The following is a 20,816-nucleotide window of genomic DNA, read 5'->3' as shown; positions in this document are numbered from 1 at the left end:
CTTTCCCTAGAGTGGAATGAAGGAAGATGATGAGATCAGGACACAAGATTTAGGAAGTATCAATACTCTAACTACAATTCAACACCCACTACGTTGGTGTTACACATTCCTTGAAGTTTCCCAGCCAAGGAAACAAATGTTCTTCCACATCTTGGGTGGTCCCCCATGGTGTCTAACTGTGCTGTCTCACGTGGTGTCCAACTGAGGGCTGGCAGGTATAATTTGAAGCCTGACTTCCTCAGAAAAAGGAGCAAACCGATAATAATGACATGGAGAATACTGTGACCACATTTTCTATGCTTGTGCTTGCAAATCAAGGCTCTATGTGAGTGGTTATATACCCACATGCAAACTCAAATACATACCTCTGTGGGTTTGTTTGTATACAGATGCAAATCACAGACATTCCAAAGCTTGGATCTGGTTCTGGAGAACACTACATAGACTTGTTCTTTGGAACTCACAGACAATTATTTTAAAATTTATTTTATTGAGTACAGTTGTTTTACAATGTTGTGTTAATTTCTCCTGTACAGCAAAGTGATTACCTTACACATATATATATATTCTTTTTTTTAATAGATCGTTATTGGAGTATAATTGCTTTACAATGTTGTGTTAGTTTCTGCTGTATAACAAAGTGAATCAGCCATATGAATACATATATCCCCATATCCCCTCCCTCCCAAGCCTCCCTCCCACCCTTCCTATCCCACCCCTCTAGGTCATCTCAAAGCACCAAGCTGATCTCCCTGTGCTATGCGGCTGCTTCCCACTAGCTATTTTACATTCAGTAGTGTATATATGTCGATGCTACTCTCACTTCGCCCCAGCTTCCCCCTCCCACCCCGTGTCCATTCTCTATGTCTACGTCTTTATTCCTGCCCTGCAACTAGGTTTATCAGTACCTTTTTTTTTTTTTTAGATTCCATATATATGCACTAGCATATGGTATTTTTCTCTTTCTGACTTACTTCACTCTGTATGACAGACTCTAGGTCCATCCACCTCACTACAAATAACTCAATTTTGTTTCTTTTTATGGCTGAGTAATATTCCATTGTATATATGTGCCACATCTTCTTTATCCATTCATCTGTCGATGGACACTTAGGTTGGTACCATTTCCTGGCTATTGTAAATAGTGCTTCAGTGAACATTGTGGTACATGTCTTTTTGAATTATGGTTTTCTCAGGGTATATGCCCACAGTGGGATTGCTGGGTCGTATGGTAGCTCTATTTTTAGTTTTTTAAGGAACCTTCATACTGTTTTCCATAGTGGTTGTTTCAATTTACATTCCCACCAACAGTGCAACAGGACTCCCTTTTCACCACACCCTTTCCAGCATTTATTGTTTCTAGATTTTTTGATAATGGCCATTCTGACCAGCGTGAGGTGATACCTCATTGTAGTTTTGATTTGCATTTCTCTAATAATTAGTGATGTTGAGCACCTTTTCATGTGCCCCTTGGGCATCTGTATGCCCTCCTTCATGAAACGTCAACTTAGGTGTTCTGCCCATTTTTTAATTGGATTGTTTGTTTTTTTGATATTGAGCTCCGTGAGCTGTTTGTATATTTCAGAGATTAATATTTTGTCTGGGGCTTCCCTGGTGGTGCAGTGGTTGAGAGTCCACCTGCCAATGCAAGGGACACGGTTCGAGCCCTGGTCCGGGAGGATCCCAAATGCCGCGGAGCAACTAAGCCCGTGCGCCACAACTACTGAGCCTGTGCTCTGGAGCCTGCAAGCCATAACTACTGAGCCCATGTGCTGCAACTACTGAAGCCCGTGTGCCTGGAGCCCGTGCTCCGTAACAAGAGAGGCCATGGCAATGAGAGGCCTGCGCACTGCAGTGAAGTGGCCCCTGCTCGCCACAACCAGAGAAGGCCCCCGCACAGCAACAGAGACCCAACGCAGCCAAAATAAATAAATAAATAAATTTATTTAAAAATATATATATATTTTGTCTGTTGTTTCATTTGCAAGTATTTTCTCCCATTTTGAGAAATCAAAGATGACAAACAGATGGAGAAATATACCATGTTCTTGGATTGGAAGAATCAATATTGTGAAAATGACTATACTACCCAAAGCAATCTACAGATTCAATGTAATCCCTATCAAACTACCAGTGGCATTCTCCACAGAATTAGAACAAAAAATTTTACAATTTGTATGGAAACACAAAAGACCCTGAATGGCCAAAGTGATCTTGAGAAAGAAAAATGGAGCTGGAGGAATCAGGTTCCCTGACCTCACACTATACCACAAAGCTACAGTAATCAAGACAGTATGGTACTGGTACAAAAACAGAAATACAGATCAATGGTACAGAATAGAATGCCCAGAGATAAACCCACGCATATATGGTCACCTAATTTACAACAAAGGAGGCAAGAATATACAATGGAGAAAAGACAGGCTCTTCAATACATGGTGCTGGGAAAACTGGACAGCTACATGTAAAAGAATGAAATTAGAACACTACCTAACACCATATACAAACGTATATATATTCTTTTTCATATTCTTTTCCATTATGGTTTATTACAGGACATTGACTATAGTTCCCTGTGCTACACTGTAAAACCCTGTTGTCCCTCCATTCCATACACAATAGTTTGTATCTGCTAATCCCAAACTCCCAATCCATACCTCTACCACCCCACTTCCCCCTTGGCACCCACAAGTCTGTTCCCTATGTCTGGGAACTCACAACCAATTTTTTTTTTAAATCTTCATTGGAGTATAATTGCTTTACAATGTTGTGTTAGTTTCTGCTGTATAACAAAGTGAATCAGCCATATGCATACATATATCCCCATATCCCCTCCCCCTTGCATCTCCCTCCCACCCTCCATATCCCACCCCTCTAGGTGGTCACAAAGCACCAAGCTGATCTCTCTGTGCTGTGCAGCTGCTTCCCACTAGCTATCTATTTTACATTTGGTAGTGTATATATGTCCATGCCACTCTCTCTTCGTCCCAGCTTACCCTTCCCCCTCCATGTATCCTCAAGCCCATTCTCTACATCTGAGTCTTTATTCCTGTCCTGCCCCTAGGTTCTTCAGAACCATTTTTTGTTTTAGATTCCATATATATGTGTAAGCATACAGTATTAGTTTTTCTCTTTCTAACTTATTTCACTCTAGGACAGACTCTAGGTCCATCCACCTCACTACAAATAACTCAATTTTGTTTCTTTTTATGGCTGAGTAATATTCCATTGTATATACGAGCCACATATTCTTTATCCATTCATCTGTCGATGGACAATTAGGTTGGTTCCATTTCCTGGCTATTGTAAATAGTGCTGTAATGAACATTGTGCTACATGACTCTTTTTGAATTATGCTTTTCTCAGGGTATATGCCCAGTAGTGGGATTGCTGGGTCATATGGTAGTTCTATTTTTAGTTTTTTAAGGAACCTCCATACTGTTCTCCATAGTGGCTGTATCAATTTACATTCCCACCAACAGTGCAACAGGACTCCCTTTTCTCCACACCCTCTGCAGCATTTATTGTTTGTAGATTTTTTGATGAAGGACATTCTGACCGGTGTGAGGTGATGCCTCATTGTAGTTTTGATTTGCATTTCTCTAATGATTAGCAATGTTGAGCATCCTTTCATGTGTTTGTTGGCAATCTGTATATCTTCTTTGGAGAAATGTTTATTTAGGTCTTCTGCCCATTTTTGGATTGGGTTATTTGTTTTTTTGATATTGAGCTCCATGAGCTGCTTGTATATTTTGGAGATTAATCCTTTGTCAGTTGCTTCGTTTGCAAATACTTACTCCCATTCTGCAGGTTGTGTTTTCATTTTGTTAATGGTTTCTTTTGGCGTGCAAAAGCTTTTAAGTTTCATTAGGTCCCATTTGTTTATTTTTGTTTTTATTTCCATTTCTCTGGGAGGTGGATCAAAAAGGATCTTGCTGTGATTTATGTCATAGAGTGTTCTGCCTATGTTTTCCTCTAACATTTTTATAGTGTCTGGCCTTACATTTAAGTTTTAATCCATTTTCAGTTTATTTTTGTGTATAGTGTTAGGGAGTGTTCTAATTTCATTCTTTTACATGCAGCTGTCCAGTTTTCCCAGCACCATGTATTGAAGAGCCTGTCTTTTCTCCATTGGATATTCTTGCCTACTTTATCAAAAATAAGGTGACCATATGTGCATGGGTTTATCTCTGGGCTTTCTATCCTGTTCCATTGATCTATATTTCTGTGTTTGTGCCAGTACCATCCTGTCTTGATTACTGTAGATTTGTAGTACAGTCTGAAGTCTGGGAGCCTGATTCCTCCAGCTCTGTTTTTCTTTCACAAGATGGCTTTGGCTATTCGAGGTCTTTTGTGTTTCCATACAAATTGTGAAATTTTTTGTTCTACTTCTGTGAAAAATGCCACTGGTAGTTTGATAAGGATTGCATTGAATCTGTAGATAGCTTTGGGGAGTATAGTCATTTTCACAATGTTGATTCTTCCAATCTAAGAACATGGTATATCTCTCCATCTGTTTGTATAATCTTTAATTTCTTTCATCAGTGTCTTACACTTTTCTGCATATAGGTTTTTTTCTCCTTAGGTAGGTTTATTCCTAGGTATTTTATTCTTTTTGTTGCAATGGTAAATGGGAGTGTTTCCTTAATTTCTCTTTCAGACTTTTCATCATTAGTGTATAGGAATTCAAGAGATTTCTGTGCATTAATTTTGTATCCTGCTACTTTACCAAATTCATTGATTAGCTCTAGTAGTTTTCTGGTAGCATCTTTGGGATTTCCTATGTATAGTATCATGTTATCTGCAAACAGTGACAGCTTTACTTCTTGCTTTCCAATTTGGATTCCTTTTATTTCTTTTATTTTCTCTGCTTGCTGTGGCTAAAACTTCCAAAACTACGTTGAATGATAGTGGTGAGAATGGGCAATCTTGTCTTTTTCCTGATCTCAGTGGAAATGATTTCAGTTTTTCACCACTGAGAACGATGCTGGCTGTAGGTTTGTCATATATGGCCTTTATTATGTTGAGATAAGTTCCCTCTATGCCTACTTTCTGGAGGGTTTTTATCATAAATGGGTGTTGAATTTTGTGGAAAGTTTTTTCTGCATCTATTGAGATGATCATATGGTTTTTATCCTTCAATTTGTTAATATGGTGTATCACATTGATTGATTTCCATATATTGAAGGGTCCTTGCATTCCTGGGATAAACCCTACTTGATCATGGTGTATGACCCTTTTAATGAGCTGCTGGATCCTGTTTGCTAGTATTTTGTTCAGAATTTTTGCATCTATGTTCATCAGTGATATTGGCCTGTAGTTTTCTTTTTTTGTGACATCTTTGTCTGGTTTCAGTATCATGGTGATGGTGGAATGAGTTTGGGAGTGTTCCTCCCTCTGCTATATTTTGGAAGAGTTTGAGAGCTCTGTGAAGCCTGTGAAGCCATCTGGTCCTGGGTTTTTGTTTGTTGGAAGATTTTTAATCAGAGTCTCAATTTCAGTGCTTGTGATTTGTCTGTTTATATTTTCTATTTCTTCCTGGTTCAGTCTCGGAAGATTGTGCTTTTCTAAGAATTTGTCCATTTCTTCCAGATTGTCCATTTTATTGGCATAGAGTTGCTTGTAGTAATCCCTCATGATTTTTTGTATTTCTGCAGTGTCAGTTGTTACTTCTCCTTTTTCATTTCTGATTCTATTGATTTGAGTCTTCTCCCTTTTTTTCTTGATGAGTCTGGCTAATGGTTTATCAGTTTTGTTTATCTTCTCAAAGAACTAGCTTTTTTTTTTTTAATTATTTTTTTAATTTATTTTGGCTGTGCTGGGTCTTCGTTTCTGTGCGAGGGCTTTCTCTAGTTGTGGCAAGTGGGGGCCACTCTTCATTGCGGTGCGCAGGCCTCTCACTATCGCGGCCTCTCTTGTTGCAGAGCACAGGCTCCAGAGGCGCAGGCTCAGTAGTTGTGGCTCACGGGACTAGTTGCTCCACGGCATGTGGGATCCTCCCAGACCAGGGCTCGAACCCGTGTCCCCTGCATTAGCAGGCAGATTCTCAACCACTGCGCCACCAGGGAAGCCCCAAAGAGCTAGCTTTTAGTTTTATTGGTCTTTGCTATCGTTTCCTTCTTTTTCCTTTATTTCTGATCTGATCTTTATGATTTATTTCCTTCTGCTAAATTTGGGGGTTTTTTTGTGTTCTTCTTTCTCTAATTGCTTTCGGTGTAAGGTTAGGTTGTTTTTTTGAGATGTTTCTTGCTTCTTGTGGTAGGATTGTATTGCTATAAACTTCCCTCTTAGAACTGCTTTTGCTGCATCTCATAGGTTTGGGTTGTCATGTTTTCATTGTCATTTGTTTCTACGTGTTTTTTGATTTCCTCTTTGATTTCTTCAGTGATTTCTTGGTTATTTAGTAGCGTGTTGTTTAGCCTCCATGTGTTTGTATTTCTTACAGTTTTTTTCTTGTAACTGATATCTAGTCTCATAGTGTTGTGGTCGGAAAAGATACTTGATACAATTTCAATTTTCTTAAATTTACCAAGGCTTGATTTATGACCCCAGATATGATCTATCCTGGAGAATGTTCCACGAGCACTGAGAAGAAAGTGTATTCTGTTGTTTTTGGATGGAATGTCCTATAAATATCAATTAAGTCCATCTTGTTTAATGGGTCATTTAAAGCTTGTGTTTCCTTATTTATTTTCATTTGGTGAAAGTGGGGTGTTAAACTCCCCTACTATTATTGTGCTACTGACGATTTCCCCTTTAATGGCTGTTAGCATTTGCCTTATATATTGAGGTGCTCCTATGCTGGGTGCATAAATATTTACAATTGTTATATCTTCTTCTTGGATTGATCCCTTGATCATTATGTAGTGTCATTCTCTGTCTCTTGTAATAGTCTTTATTTTAAAGTCTATTTTATCTGATATGAGAATTGCTCCTCCAGCTTTCTTTTGATTTCCATTTGCATGGAATATCTTTTTCCATCCCCTCACTTTCAGTCTGTATGTGTCCCTAGGTCTGAAGTGGGTCTCTTGTAGACAGCATATATACAGGTCTTGTTTTTGTATCCATTCAGCCAGCCTGTGTCTTTTGATGGGAGCATTTAATCCATTTACATTTAAGGTAATTATTGATATGTATGTTCCCATTACCGTTTTCTTAATTGTTTTGGGTTTGTTTTTGTAGGTCTTTTCCTTCTCTTGTGTTTCCTGCCTAGAGAAGTTCCTTTAGCATTTTTTGTAAAGTTGGTTTGGTGGTGCTGAATACTCTTAACTTTTGCTTGTCTGTAAGGGTTTTAATTTTTCCGTCGAATCTGAATGAGATCCTTGCTGGGTAGAGTAATCTTGGTTGTAGGTTCTTCCCTTTCATCACTTTAAATATGTCCTGCCACTCCCTTCTGGCTTGCAGAGTTTCTGCTGAAAGATCAGCTGTTAACCTTATGGGGATTCCCTTGTATGTTATTTGTTGCTTTTCCCTTGCTGCTTTTAATATTTTTTCTTTGTATTTAATGTTTGATAGTTTGATTAGTATGTGTCTTGGCGTGTTTCTCCTTGGATTTATCCTGTATGGGACTCTCTGCGCTTCCTGGAGTTGATGCGCTATTTCCTTTCCCATGTTAGGGAAGTTTTCAACTATAATCTCTTCAAATATTTTCTCAGTCCCTTTCTTTTTCTCTTCTTCTTCTCGGACCCCTATAATTCAAGTGTTTGTGTGCTTAATGTTGTCCCAGAGGTCTCTGAGACTGTCCTCAATTCTTTTCATTCTTTTTTCTCTATTCTGCTCTGCAGTAGTTATTTCCACTATTTTATCTTCCAGGTCACTTATCCATTCTTCTTCCTCAGTTATTCTGCTATTGATTCCCTCTAGAGAATTTTTAATTTCATTTATTGTGTTGTTCATCATTGTTTGTTTGCTCTTTAGTTCTTCTAGGTCTTTGTTAAATGTTTCTTGTATTTTCTCCATTCTATTTCCAAGATTTTGGATCATCTTTACTATCATTACTCGGAATTCTTTTTCAGGTAGACTGCCTATTTCCTCTTCATTTGTTTGGTCTAATGGGTTTTTACTTTGCTCCTTCATCTGCTGCGTATTTTTCTGTCTTCTCATTTTGCTTGACTTACTGTGTTTGGGGTCTCCTTTTCGCAGGCTGCTGGTTTGTAGTTCCTATTGTTTTTGGTGGCTGTCCCTAGTGGGTGAGGTTGATTCACTGAGTTGTGAGGCTTCCTGATGGAGGGGACTGGTGCCTGTGTTCTGGTGCATAAGGCTGGATCTTGTCTTTCTGGTAGGCAGGACCACATCCGGTGGTGTGTTTTGGGGTGTCTGTGAACTTATTATGATTTTAGGCAGCCTCTCTGCTAATGGGTGGGGTTGTGTTCCTGTCTTTCTAGTTGTTTGGCATGGGGTGTCCAGCACTGGAGGTTGCTGGTCATTGAGTGGAGCTGGGTCTTAGCGTTGAGATGGAGATCTCTGGGAGAGCTGTTGCCGATTGATATTACATGGGGGCCTGGAGGTCTCTGGTAATCCAGTGTCCTGAATTAGGCTTTCCCACCTCAGCGGCTCAGGCCTGACACCCGGCTGGAGCACCAAGACCCTGTCAGCCACATGGCTCTTTTTCTAGTTTCTGTCCTTTTACCACACTTAGGTTTTTTCCTTCATATCATTCAGTCTTGCTAAAGTTCTGGGGTCATCTCAGAGATCAATCTGAGTCCCTATTAGTGTTGGAGGGTCTCCTGCAGAGGCAGGGGGTGGCTGTGGCTTACTGTGGGGACAAGGACACTGGCAGCAGTAGTTCTGGGAAGTACTCCTTGGTGTGAGCTCTACCAGAGTCCCTCACAACCAACTTTGTTTTTAATAAATTTATTTATTTTATTTTATTTATTTCTGGCTCTTTGGGTCTTTGTTGCTCTGTGCAGGCTTTCTCTAGTTGCAGCGAGTGGGGGCTACTCTTCGTTGCAGTGCATGGGCTTCTCATTGCAGTGGCTTCTCTTGTTGCACAGCATGGGCTCTAGGCATGTGGGCTTCAGTAGTTGTGGCACACGGGCTCAGTAGCTGTGGCTCGCAGGCTCTAGAGCGCAGGCTCAGTAGTTGTGGCGCACGGTCTTAGCTGCTCTGTGGTATGTGGGATCTTCCTGGACCAGGGCTCGAACCTGTGTCCCCTGCACTGGCGGGCAGATTCTTAACCACTGTGCCACCAGGGAAGTTCCCCAATTTTTAAAGAGGCAAAAATTCAATCCTTTAAGTGCATCCAAAACAAGATATAAGTAAAACTAAAGTTAGCTGAGATGAGGGGAAAAACGGCACCCACAATCCAAAACATAAATAGTCCTCCAATCCTTTCTGTTTCACTTCAGGATGGTATTGCTTCTCATGGATATTCCTAACAGTGAGCATTTATTGAATATGTGCAACACGATAATCCACATGAAGAGATTATTGGGCACTAGCTCTTCCTGCAGAGATCAACATCAACCAATAAGTAACTCTAAATCCAGGACTCTGGGATAGAAGGAAGTTAGTTACCTGACAAACCACTTACCTCAACACTCTTACTTGCCATTTGTTATGTCATGCAAAGGAGAAGGCCTAGACAAGTGAACCACAGGGCATGCCAAGACTGTGCTCCTTCAACTGGCTCTTTGGCAGAGCCCACCCCTCTGTCTCCTTCCCCTCAGAGGAATGGTGAAATCTGCTGAAAGCAGGCTGCTGAGTCAGCCTCTGGATCGCCAGGTGTGGTTAATCCCTGAAATGCAGGTGTGGGTGTGGGAGGGTGTGTGATAGAATATTAATCTTTTTTACTTTTCTGTATCTTTTAATTTAATAGAAAACAGAAAGCCTTATGGTAACCCCAGGGTTTAAATTTTTCTAGCATTTTTATATACTACCTGAATATTTGCTTTTTTTAATAACAACTTTATTGAGATATAATTCCCATACTGTACAATTCACCTGTCTAAATTTATACCTGGATAGCTGAGCACAGTGTCAAAGTATAAAGCATTTAAAAATAACTATTTTAAATAAAAACTATTTATTTAAAATATTTAAATTATTTATTATTTATTTTAAATAAATAAATATTATTTATTTTAAATAAATAAATAATAAATAAACAATACTTATACAATTTAATAATAACAATAAATAATAATAATAAATTAAATAAATAAATAACATTCCTCACATCGGGCTAGGCATCTAGCTTTATTTTGTACCTCATATGCATGTGGATGATGATAAGAGGATTTGGGAGACAAGGAGAATGAACTTCCATTAGCCAAGGGTGAGAGAGTTTGAGTAGTGATAAGAATAATAACATATCTTGGGGAGGGGAGAATTAAGATATATTTGCGGCAGTTATTTTCAAGCTTTATTTTTCTTTTAGCAGGTTTTTAAAGAAACTGTCTGCAGATTCCCAGTAATAAAAGTGGAGGTCAAAAGGAAAGAAGGCCCTCTCCTCCTGCTCTGTAGACATAGAACTCTCAGAAAACATAGCTTGGAAAACATTATATTAGGGGGTTATAAGAAGTCGGGTATCGCTGTCAATAAACTTCTTAAGTAGCAGCACATTTTCTTTTTTTTTCCCTTTCTTTTCTTTTTTTTTTTGGCCACACGGCTTGTGGGATCTTAGTTCCCCAACCAGGGATGGAACCCACATCCCTGCCCTGGAAGCATGGAGTCTTAACCACTGGACCACCAGGGAAGTCCCGAGATGTCTTACTTAAGAACAACAATGAGGGTGGGATGAATTGGGAGATAGGGATTGACATATATACACTATTGATACTATGTATAAAATAGATAACTAATGAGAACCTACTGTATAGCACAGGGAACTCTACTCAATACTCTGTGGTGACCTAAATGGGAAGGAAATCCAAAAAAGAGGGGATATATGTATACGCATAGCTGATTCACTTTACTGTACAGTAGAAACTAACACAACATTATAAAGTAACTATACTCAAATAAAACTTTTTTTAATAAAATAAAATAAAATAGTGCTAGATGGGAAGAAAAAGAACAATGACCATTAATAGGTGGAGATTTCTGCAACTTGCTCATCAGACAGCAAATGATCTAGACTAGCACCGTCCAAATAGAACTTTCTGCAGTGATGGAAATGCTCTGTATCTGCCCTGTCCAGTATAGCAGCCCTTGGCAACAAGCAGCTCTTAAGTACATGAACTGTGGCAATGTGACCAAGGTACAGTATTTAAAGTTTTATTTAACCTAATGTAAATGTAAATAGCTATATGTAGCTAGTGGCTACCATATTGGACACTGCAAGTCTAGACAAAAAACTCTGGTGGGTTTCACACGGTAAGTTAAATTAACCACTGCAAAAGAAATAAAGACACATGAGAGTGGCTCAAAGAATGAGAAGGACTTACCATCTCCATCTTCTCCATAGGCCAGAAAAGGAGGTATGGTGATGATGCGCTTTTCTCCCACACACATCCCCAACAGCCCTTTGTCCATTCCAGGAATCAGCCAGCCAATTCCCACATATGTGTCATATGTTTTCATGCGATTGTGACTGAAAACCAATGAGAAAGGGGAAAAGTTCCATACCATGAGGGCATTTCCAATTCATCCTTCAAAATGTTTTTGTTACCCAAAACTCAGCTACCAATGAACTCATACCCATCCCTGGAGAAAAAGCATGTATATATCTTTGTTCCCAATCACAGAGCAGTTGGGAATGAATCCCTTTTCTGATTTCTCCATGGGCATAAAAAAGCAGATGAGAGAGAAAGAACTAAGGGGCATTTCAATGATACTACCATGAATGGCGGGACTTACCTCGAATCAAACAGTGTCCCATCCAAGAACGTTCCATTGTAGTGGTACCTAACAAAATCAGACACCTGGATGGTCCGAGGGCAACTGGGGGGCTTGAAGTAAGTGTGAATCTGAACCTGATCTTCTGAATTCCAAATATCCATCAGAAGTACATCAAAATGAAGCACTGAATCTGGGGGAATCACACCAGCTAGAAAATAAAGAGAGCTCACACTGAGAAGCTGCTGCCTTTTGGGCCAGACAAATAAACACCTAGGATGCTGCCAAGGTGAATGGAAGCCAAAAGGGCTCGAGAGGTCACATACAATTCCAAAATGAGCCACGTTCCCTCCTTATTTTTTCCAAATGAAAAAAAAATTTTTTTGGCCACACCCTGTGGCTTACAGGATCTCAGTCCCCTGACCAGGGATTGAACCCAGGCCATGGAATGGAAAGCCCAGGATCCTAACCACTAGGCCACCAGGGAACTCCCTCCAAATGAAATTTAAAGAAAAGAGGAAAAACACAAAAATTTCCTCTCAGCAAGGATAACATTCAGTACACCTGTGTTAATAACACTTCTTTCATATCTAGAATAAATAAATTTTTAAGATGAAATTTTAGCTGTGTGTGTGTGCTCACAGCTTCTCATTTTCCCCTACCCGAAGCTTCCAGAGACTCTAGTCTGCCTGACTGAAGAGCCTGCAAATGTTCTGGTGGTTTCGGCAGATGTGTTTACAAGCACAGAACAAACACTTACAAACTCCTTCACTTCCGTAGGCCAGCTTTGAGGGGATCTTCACAAAACGCCTCTCATTTACACACATCCCGACCAGAGCTTGGTCCATTCCTGCAATCAGTTGTCCTTTTCCCACAAACACGTTGAAAGTGGAGTCTCTGTCATAGCTGAAGACCCAAAAGGTAGGGAGAGAGAAGGAAAAGTATGAATAATCCTTCCCTTAATGAAACTAACCTGTAAAAACGTACCCATGGACAGAGTGAGGTCACTGCACAGTAAAAAGCCCACAGAAAGGGCTTCCCTGGTGGCGCAGTGGTTGAGAGTCCCCCTGCCGATGCAGCGGACACGGGTTCGTGCGTCCGGGAAGATCCCACATGCCGTGGAGCGGCTGGGCCCATGAGCCATGGCCGCTGGGCTTGCGCGTCCGGAGCCTGTGCTCCGCCACAGGAGAGGCCACAACAGTGAAAGGCCCACGTACAGCAAAAAAAAAAAAAGCCCACAGAGGAGTTACTGATGCAGGAAATATCTTCATTGGACAGTACTTGAAGGGTTGGAATTTTTTAATTACCTTGAATATTGCCAGCAAATCTAGTCAGATAAGCATCAGCATAACTCTCTCTAGAAAAAAATATATGTTGTTTGTTGTGAAATATCTACCAATTCTTCCATTAAAAAAAAAAATCGTTTACTCCATTTCTATGTGATTGGTACCTAACAGCAATATCACAGATACTCATGTGAAATTAACACTAATTTTCTTTTTTTTCTTTTAAGTCAGTAAGTTAAACAAAGAGGCAGCGTGGTGTAGGAGGAAGTGCGCTTAAACTCTCTTAATCTCAGTTTCCTCCACTGCAAAATGTGAGTGATGATAATAGCCATCACAAGATCCGTACCATATAACAATGTGAAAAGTACTCTGAAAACCTAAGGGTTATGCCAATATTACTATACATAATTATTGCAGGTGATAGAAAGTCTGACGTAGTCTTGAAATCACTAATACATGTGTTTTAAAGGCTGACTGGTGATGGCCTTAAGTAGGAAAATAAATAATGGAATCATGGCTATGATCCAAGCTCTCATCCTCTTCCATGTCAAACTTAGCAACAACAAGGGGGTGCCAATTAGGATACTATGCTAGGGGCTTTGGGGGATATAAAAAAGTCCAAGGCATGGACTTTGCCTACAAGTACCTTACATACTGGCAGAGACACCTACAGAGTTTTAGACTCTGTGTTTAAGAAAATGACTACAGAGCTTGGTTTATAATAACTAAACACTGGAAATAACTTACAAGTTCAAGAGTATGGCACTGATTGCATATAAGGCAAGGACATGTAATAAAATGCTCTATGGCCATTTAAAAATAACAGATTTCTGCTATAGGGATGTAATGTATAGCATTACTATACATGACTATAGTTAATAATACTGTATAGTGAATATAGTTAATGGTGACTATAGTTAATAATATTGTGTTGCAGGGCTCCCCTGGTGGCACAGTGGTTAAGAATCCGCCTGCCAATGCAGGGGACACAGGTTCAAGCCCTGGTCCAGGAAGATCCCACATGCTGCAGAGCAACTAAGCCCGTGCGCCACAACTACTGAGCCTGCGCTCTAGAGCCCGCGAGCCACAACTACTGAAGCCCGTGTGCCTAGAGCCCGTGCTCTGCAACAAGAGAAGCCACCACGATGAGAAGCCTGCACACTGCAAGGAAGAGTAGTCCCCGCTCACTGCAACTAGAGAAAGCTTGCGCACAGCAACGAAGACCCAACACAGCCAAAGATAAAAATAAATAAATTAGGGCTTCCCTGGTGGCGCAGTGGTTGAGAGTCCGCCTGCCAATGCAGGGGACACGAGTTCGTGCCCCAGTCCGGCAAGATCCCACATGCCGAGGAGCGGCCAGACCCGTGAGCCATGGCCGCTGAGCCTGCGCGTCCAGAGCCTGTGCTCCACAACGGGAGAGGCCACAAAAGTGAGAGGCCTGCGTACTGCAAATTAATTAATTAATTAATTATAAATAATAATAATATTGTGTTGCATATTCAAAGTTGCCAAGAAAGTAAATCTTAAGTTATCATTGGGATCTCCCTGGTGGCACAGTGGTTAAGAATCCACCTGCCTAATTGATACAGCCACTATGGAGAACAGTATGGAGGTTCCTTAAAAAACTAAAATTAGAACTACCATATGACCCAGCAATCCCACTACTGGGCATATACCCTGAGAAAACCATGATTCAAAAAGAGTCGTGTACCACAATGTTTATTGCAGCTCTGTTTACAATAGCCAGGACATGGAAGCAACCTAAGTGTCCATCAACAGATGAATGGATAAAAAAGATGTGGCACATATATACAATGGAATATTACTGAGCCATAAAAAGAAATGAAATTGAGTTACTTGTAGTGAGGTGGATGGACCTAGAGTCTGTCATACAGAGTGAAGTAAGTCAGAAAGAGAAAAACTAATACCGTATGTTAACACACATATATGGAATATAATAATAATTTAAAAAAAGGTTCTTAAAGACGCAGATGTAGTGAATGGACTTGAGGACACGGGGAGGGGGAAGGGTAAGCTGGGACAAAGTGAGAGAGTGGCATGGACATATATACACTACCAAATGTAAAATAGATAGCTAGTGGGAAGCAGCCACATAGCACAGGGAGATCAACTTGGTGCTTTGTGACCACCTAGAGGGGTAGGATAGGAAGGGTGGGAGGGAGGGAGACGCAAGACGGAAGAGATATGGGGATATATGTATATGTATAGCTGATTCACTTTGTTATAAAGCAGAAACTAACACACCACTGTAAAGCAATTATACTCCAGTAAAGATGTTAAAGAAAAAAGAATCCACCTGCCAATGCAGGGGATACGGGTTCGAGACCTGGCTGGGGAAGATCCCACATGCTGCAGAGCAACTAAGCCCATGCGCCACAACTACTGAGCCTGCGCTTTAGAGCCCGTGAGCCACAACTACTGAAGCCCACGTGCCTAGAGCCTGTCCTCCACAGCAAGAGAAGCCGCCACAATGAGAAGCCCGCGAACCGCAAGGAAGAGTAGCCCCCACTCGCCACAACTAGAGAAAGCCCGCATGCAGCAGTGAAGACCCAACAAAGCCAAAAAAAAAAAAGTTACCATCACAAGAAAACAATTTTTTGTAACTATGCATGGTGATGGATGTTAACTACACTTATTGTGGTGATCATTCTGCAATATATACAAATATCAAATCATTATGTTGTACACCTAAAACTAATATAATACTATATGTCAATTATACCTCAATAAAAAAAAATTTTAACATTTCTATTCATTGGCATAGAAGGACATACACATGAAGAGAAAAGTGTAGGTTACAGAGCTACATATAAAATAATCCCACTTTGAATTTACATATATAGGTGCATGTGAAAAATCCACAAGGTGACACATGAAAATATTACCAATAGTAATCTATGGGTAGGAGATTTCAGGTGACGATTTGTCTTCTCTCTAATTCTCTCTTAATTTCAAAATGATCATGGAATCATGTTCCCAGGTTTCACTTCATGGATTCGACCAACTGGAAATTGAAAATGTTTTTTCAAATTTCAGATAGTTCCAAAAAGCAAAAACCTGAATTTGCTGAACACCGGCAACTATTTACATAGCATTTACATTGTATTAGGTATCAGAAGTAATCTAGTGATGATTTAAAGTATACAGGAGAATGTGCCTTGGTTATATGCAAATACTACACCATTTTATATAAGGGACTTGAGTATCTGAAGATTTTGATATCCAAAGGGGTCCTGGAACCAATCCCCCATGGATACTGAGAGACGACTGTACTTATGTAATAAAATGTTAAGGGCTGTTGGAACTTACCTGCCCTTCACTTGGTAAATTACTTCTACATTTTCCTCATTTTCCTTAATGAACAGCTTGGGAGAGCAGCACAGTCCACCTCACCACCTGTCAGGTCATCTTCCTCAGACCTGCCCTCTCCTTCCCTTTCTCCTCCTAGTTTTAGAGTCCATTTCACAGCCTTCCTTTCTCCAACGTCAGTGAACAGAAAGCAAATGTCCAAGTTCTGGCTGATAAGCCAGAGGACAAAAGCACATAATCAGCTTTGTGCCGAAGTGGGCTCTAGCCTCCACCCTCTGTCTCCGGGGGACCGAAACCCACCCTGGGGAATGCCAGCTCTTCAGTTTCACTTGCCTGGGGCTTTGCCACACCCTGAACCATCATCAAACTGGAGGATTTATGGACCAGAATTCAGGCTTCGAAGACTTCCCAGGCACGGAACTTTATATTTTTCATCCACAGAACCCAAATTTAACGAGAGTTTTTAATAATAACTACTATTTACAGAGTGTTTATTATGTGTCAGGCACAGGGGTAACCTAAGCTTTTCTATATGCTATCTCATTTAATCCTCATACAACACCTGAAGGTAAGTGCTGATACTCAGGCTCCTGGAAGGTGAAAAAATTTCCCAAGCTCACAAAGTTAGCCAAATGAGAAAAAAAGCTAGAACCCAGGACTATCTGACTCTTATCCTCCATGCACAGGTCCTCCCTAGATGATGTATAAAAACTGGTATGGCCTCGCAGCATTAATTTATGCATTTGATGACTGCCTAAGCAACATGCTAGAAACAAAAAACACCTTTCCGAAAGAAAATGTATAGTTTACATACATGAGAAACTAACAAGCAAGGCCAGTTTTGTCTACAGCTGAAAACTCTGACCATCTGGAAAAATAGAGTTGTTCTCAGCAAGTCTGTGCTGATCAGCACTACTGGAACAAATTCATACACAGGGTCCAGCCAGGAGCTGGTCATGAAAATTATTTCTGCAAGTGCTGGAATTAGCCTTTATTCAGCCTGTCCCAGTATTGGGCTGATTTGCAGATGTCCCAATCGAGGTCCTGCAGGAAAGAGATGATAGGCACAAACTAGGCAGCTCCAGGACACTTTAATAAAGGGGCTGTGTGCAGGGTGCAGAGAAACAATTAAGGGACAATGCAGTACCTCTGGGGACAGGAAGGGAGTGCTGTTGTCACACCCAGACCTGAAGGATCCAGGAACAGAGAGGGAGCTCAGAGCACCTGACAGAAGCTAAGCTAGGACCTTTGGTCTAGGGACACAGCCCATGTGATGACTCTATAGGCAGGGAGCCAGAGGAACAAATATCTCCACCACACTTTCCTCCCTCCCTCTGATCTCCTGCTGAGGCCCCATGGTTGGACCCAACCACAAGCCGGACTACAAGAGGGTCACTGATATAACCCGTACTATGCACCGGTAGTCCATATAGGTCAACCTCCCAGAGCAAAAAGCAAGTGGAACAGGGGTAGAGTGGACCTAGAAAGGCAAATGGAAATTATCCAGCACATCCAACACCCCCTTTCCTCTCCACCAGCTTATTTTTTCTCCCCTGCTCATTCACTGCTGTAGACCCTTTGATTGCTGCCCCTGACACCTCTACCTTCCTCTGCCCCAAGGGGGGTATGGGAGGTGGCTGCAGCACCCTCCAACGATGCTCTTCCAGCTGATCAGCTCAAGGACCACTACGACAGGAGACATCACGTAACACCCATCATATTCAACTCACTCATCTGCTACAAACAAGCATACACTGTCTTGCGCTTATTCCTCAGGATAGGTAACTACCCCTGTGGCTGCATTCTTAAAGCATAAATACTGTGGCTCTACTTCTAAATGCAGGTTTCAACCTGCAGTGAGGATGAACTTTAAAAAGAACATATGGCAAACTGAACACACTCACTTCTCAAGAGCCCCCAAAGCCCATTCCTAGCCAAGCTCCTAAGCTCTTTTTTAAAACAGGACTGAGAAAACCAGAGCGGAGACCCTTGCTGTCAAGAGATGGCAACATTTTGGAAGATGGAAAGGGAACGGAGGGGCAGAAACTGACCTAGAAGGGAAGAAACAGAATCTAGGTGTATGCAGAAGGGGATCTGGTCAAGGGTGGACGCCGTGTGCTTCCTAGAGACTGCGGAGGCTGCAGGGCAGAAGGAAACCTGGAGCATCGAAGTCCGATTTCAGAACAGCTACACCTCATCCCGGAGCCCCTTCCCCACTCTTAGCAGCTTGGTAACTATAATTTTAAGCTTTATGGAATTATTTAACTGTTTTTAAAACTCTGTGCATCTGTATTGCTTTAAAAATTAAATTAATTTTAAAACATTTTGCCAAAAATTGACATGCATGTATACTACTTGTTGCTGAGATTCTTCTGATCTCAGAGCCAGAAATGAAGTTAAAATGGCCATCACAAAGGGGAGAGAGAATGGCCCTACGGTTAGCAGAGCTGAAGTCCTGATCAACTATGAAAGGAAAAGACAGCTTGCTCTAAATGCCAATTTTAGATTCAGTTTAGACAAATAATAACCGAATACATTACTCCCCCTTGCACCTTTATAGGTATAATGGACAAATAAACAAAAAGTGCGTATATTTAAGGTGTATAACTCGATGTTTTGATACATCGTGAAATAACTGTCACAATGAAGCTAATTAACACATCCATCACCTCACATAGTTACCATTTTCTTTTCCTTTTTGTAGTAAGGACACTTAAGAATTACATTCTTAGCAAATGTCAAGTATACAATACAGTATTATTAACTATATTCACATTGCTGTACATTAGACTGAATAAATTTCTTTTGAACATTAAAGAGACTGCCATATTTTGAGAATTCATAACAGGAGGGAAGCAAGTTAATAAAGAGCCAGTTGACTGGGCATGGGAACCGCCTTCTGGTGTCTCTAAGTTGGTCAGATGGCTGGCTTACATGGGACTTGACTTGTAAGTCAAGCACTTGTAAGTGCTTGACTTGAGGACTGTGGTCCTTGCCAAAGCCCTTGGTGAATGAGACTAGAACATTCATGAAATGCACAAAAGTAGAAACTCACCTCCTAGTTGGATGCCTAGCCCTGGGATGACACAGGTGAGATTCAACACACTCCCCAGGCTGAATTCCACTGCTGAGCTTGGGCCCAACTCAAGGGAGGGAGGCCACGTCTGATGTTTCTGCCTCCCACCTCCCTCCCCACACCTCTTGCTCCCAAAGGTGACTCTGCACTTCCCAGACCCTTTGCCCAAGAGTATCTTCCTCAAACAACCACCTCTACCAGCAGCTAGTGAGCCCTGGCAGGGGGGGAAGGCAAGCCATTAATGATCTGGCAGACTACCTGTCTGCTTCCCAGATGGAAAAATGAGAGGAAGAGAGAAAAGGTGAGGGAGAAAAGAGGAGCAAGTAGGAGTACAGAGGAAGGAAAGGAGAGAACGCATCTATTCACACCTTCACAGAGGGTCAAACCCTGACATGCAAGCAGCTGGCTTGGATAGCCTTTGGTGCATTAAAGTATCATTAAAAGAAAAGTTTTGCAAAGGAAAGTAAAATCGTTACATTGCTTTTGTGGATTTTTGCTTTTAAGCAACTGCACAAGATAAAATGTCAGCTCTCTATAAATAATTCTTATTTTACACAAGTTCTCAGCCCAGCAAAATATAGCCAATTTAAATAATCAATATGAATGTATAATTACTTGCAATGACCCACAAATGAAAATTAAAAGCAATGCCATTAAGGCAACGATTGAGAATCCGCCTGCCAATGCAGGGGACATGGGTTCGATCCCTGGTCTGGGAAGATCTCCCATGCCGCAGAGCAACTAAGCCTGTGCGCCACAACTATTGAAGCCCGCTCTCTAGAGCCCGCGAGCCACAACTACCGAGCCCGCATGCCACAAGTACTGAAGCCCATGCGCCTATAGCCCATGCTCCACAAGAGAAGCCACCGCAAATGAGAAGCCCGCGCGTCGCAACCAAGAGTAGCCCCCGCTTGCCGCAACTTGAGAAAGCCTGCGCGCAGCAATGAAAATCAAACGCAGCCAAAAATAAATAAATAAAAATCAATCAGTAAATAAATATTTTTTAAAAAGCAGTGCCATTAAGTCTTCAAAGGGGGCATCATGTTGGCCTGCCAATAAAAGAAGACCTTTTCCTAAAGTTAGCAGAACTGCACTGGGAAGCTTCTCTTTCTTTACATGGCTTTTCTGTAGAAAGGTTTACCATGCAGATCAACAATTTAAATGCTTCCTGCCTGAGCAAGTCCTGACCTGAGTCTCTCTGCCGCCACTTAACCCTTCCGGTCCACCCTGACACTGTCCGAGGTACTGCCCAGCCCACCTGCTCTCTGAGATCCAGTCCTGCAGAAGGGATGAGCTGTAATGCCCTTTCACTTAACACATGATTTAACACCCACGTGGGGGGGGGG

At 41.3% G+C, this 20,816-nt stretch overlaps 1 protein-coding gene across 2 annotated transcripts in view; it reads right to left on the bottom strand.

The window, feature by feature from the left end:
- Positions 1-20,816, bottom strand: part of FKBP9 (FKBP prolyl isomerase 9) — a 50,774-nt gene that overhangs the window by 24,151 nt on the left and 5,807 nt on the right. Inside the window, exons 2-5 of one of the 2 annotated variants that reach the window (XM_007447401.1) lie at positions 12,539-12,684; positions 11,800-11,989; positions 11,384-11,533; positions 4,500-4,507 (exon numbers count right to left, since the gene is read on the bottom strand). In XM_007447401.1, coding sequence (XP_007447463.1) covers positions 4,500-4,507; positions 11,384-11,533; positions 11,800-11,989; positions 12,539-12,684 — 494 coding nt within the window. Of the gene's footprint in view, positions 1-4,499; positions 4,508-8,756; positions 8,773-11,383; positions 11,534-11,799; positions 11,990-12,538; positions 12,685-20,816 lie in introns of both variants that reach the window. The other variant, XM_007447402.1, reaches the window with a different exon arrangement.

Source organism: Lipotes vexillifer, unplaced genomic scaffold (genome assembly GCF_000442215.2).
Source record: "Lipotes vexillifer unplaced genomic scaffold, Lipotes_vexillifer_v1.1 scaffold1079, whole genome shotgun sequence".
Lineage (NCBI taxonomy): Eukaryota > Metazoa > Chordata > Mammalia > Artiodactyla > Lipotidae > Lipotes > Lipotes vexillifer.
The sequence above is the reverse complement of the archived record's forward strand: the minus strand, read 5'-3'. Positions and strand labels throughout refer to the sequence as shown.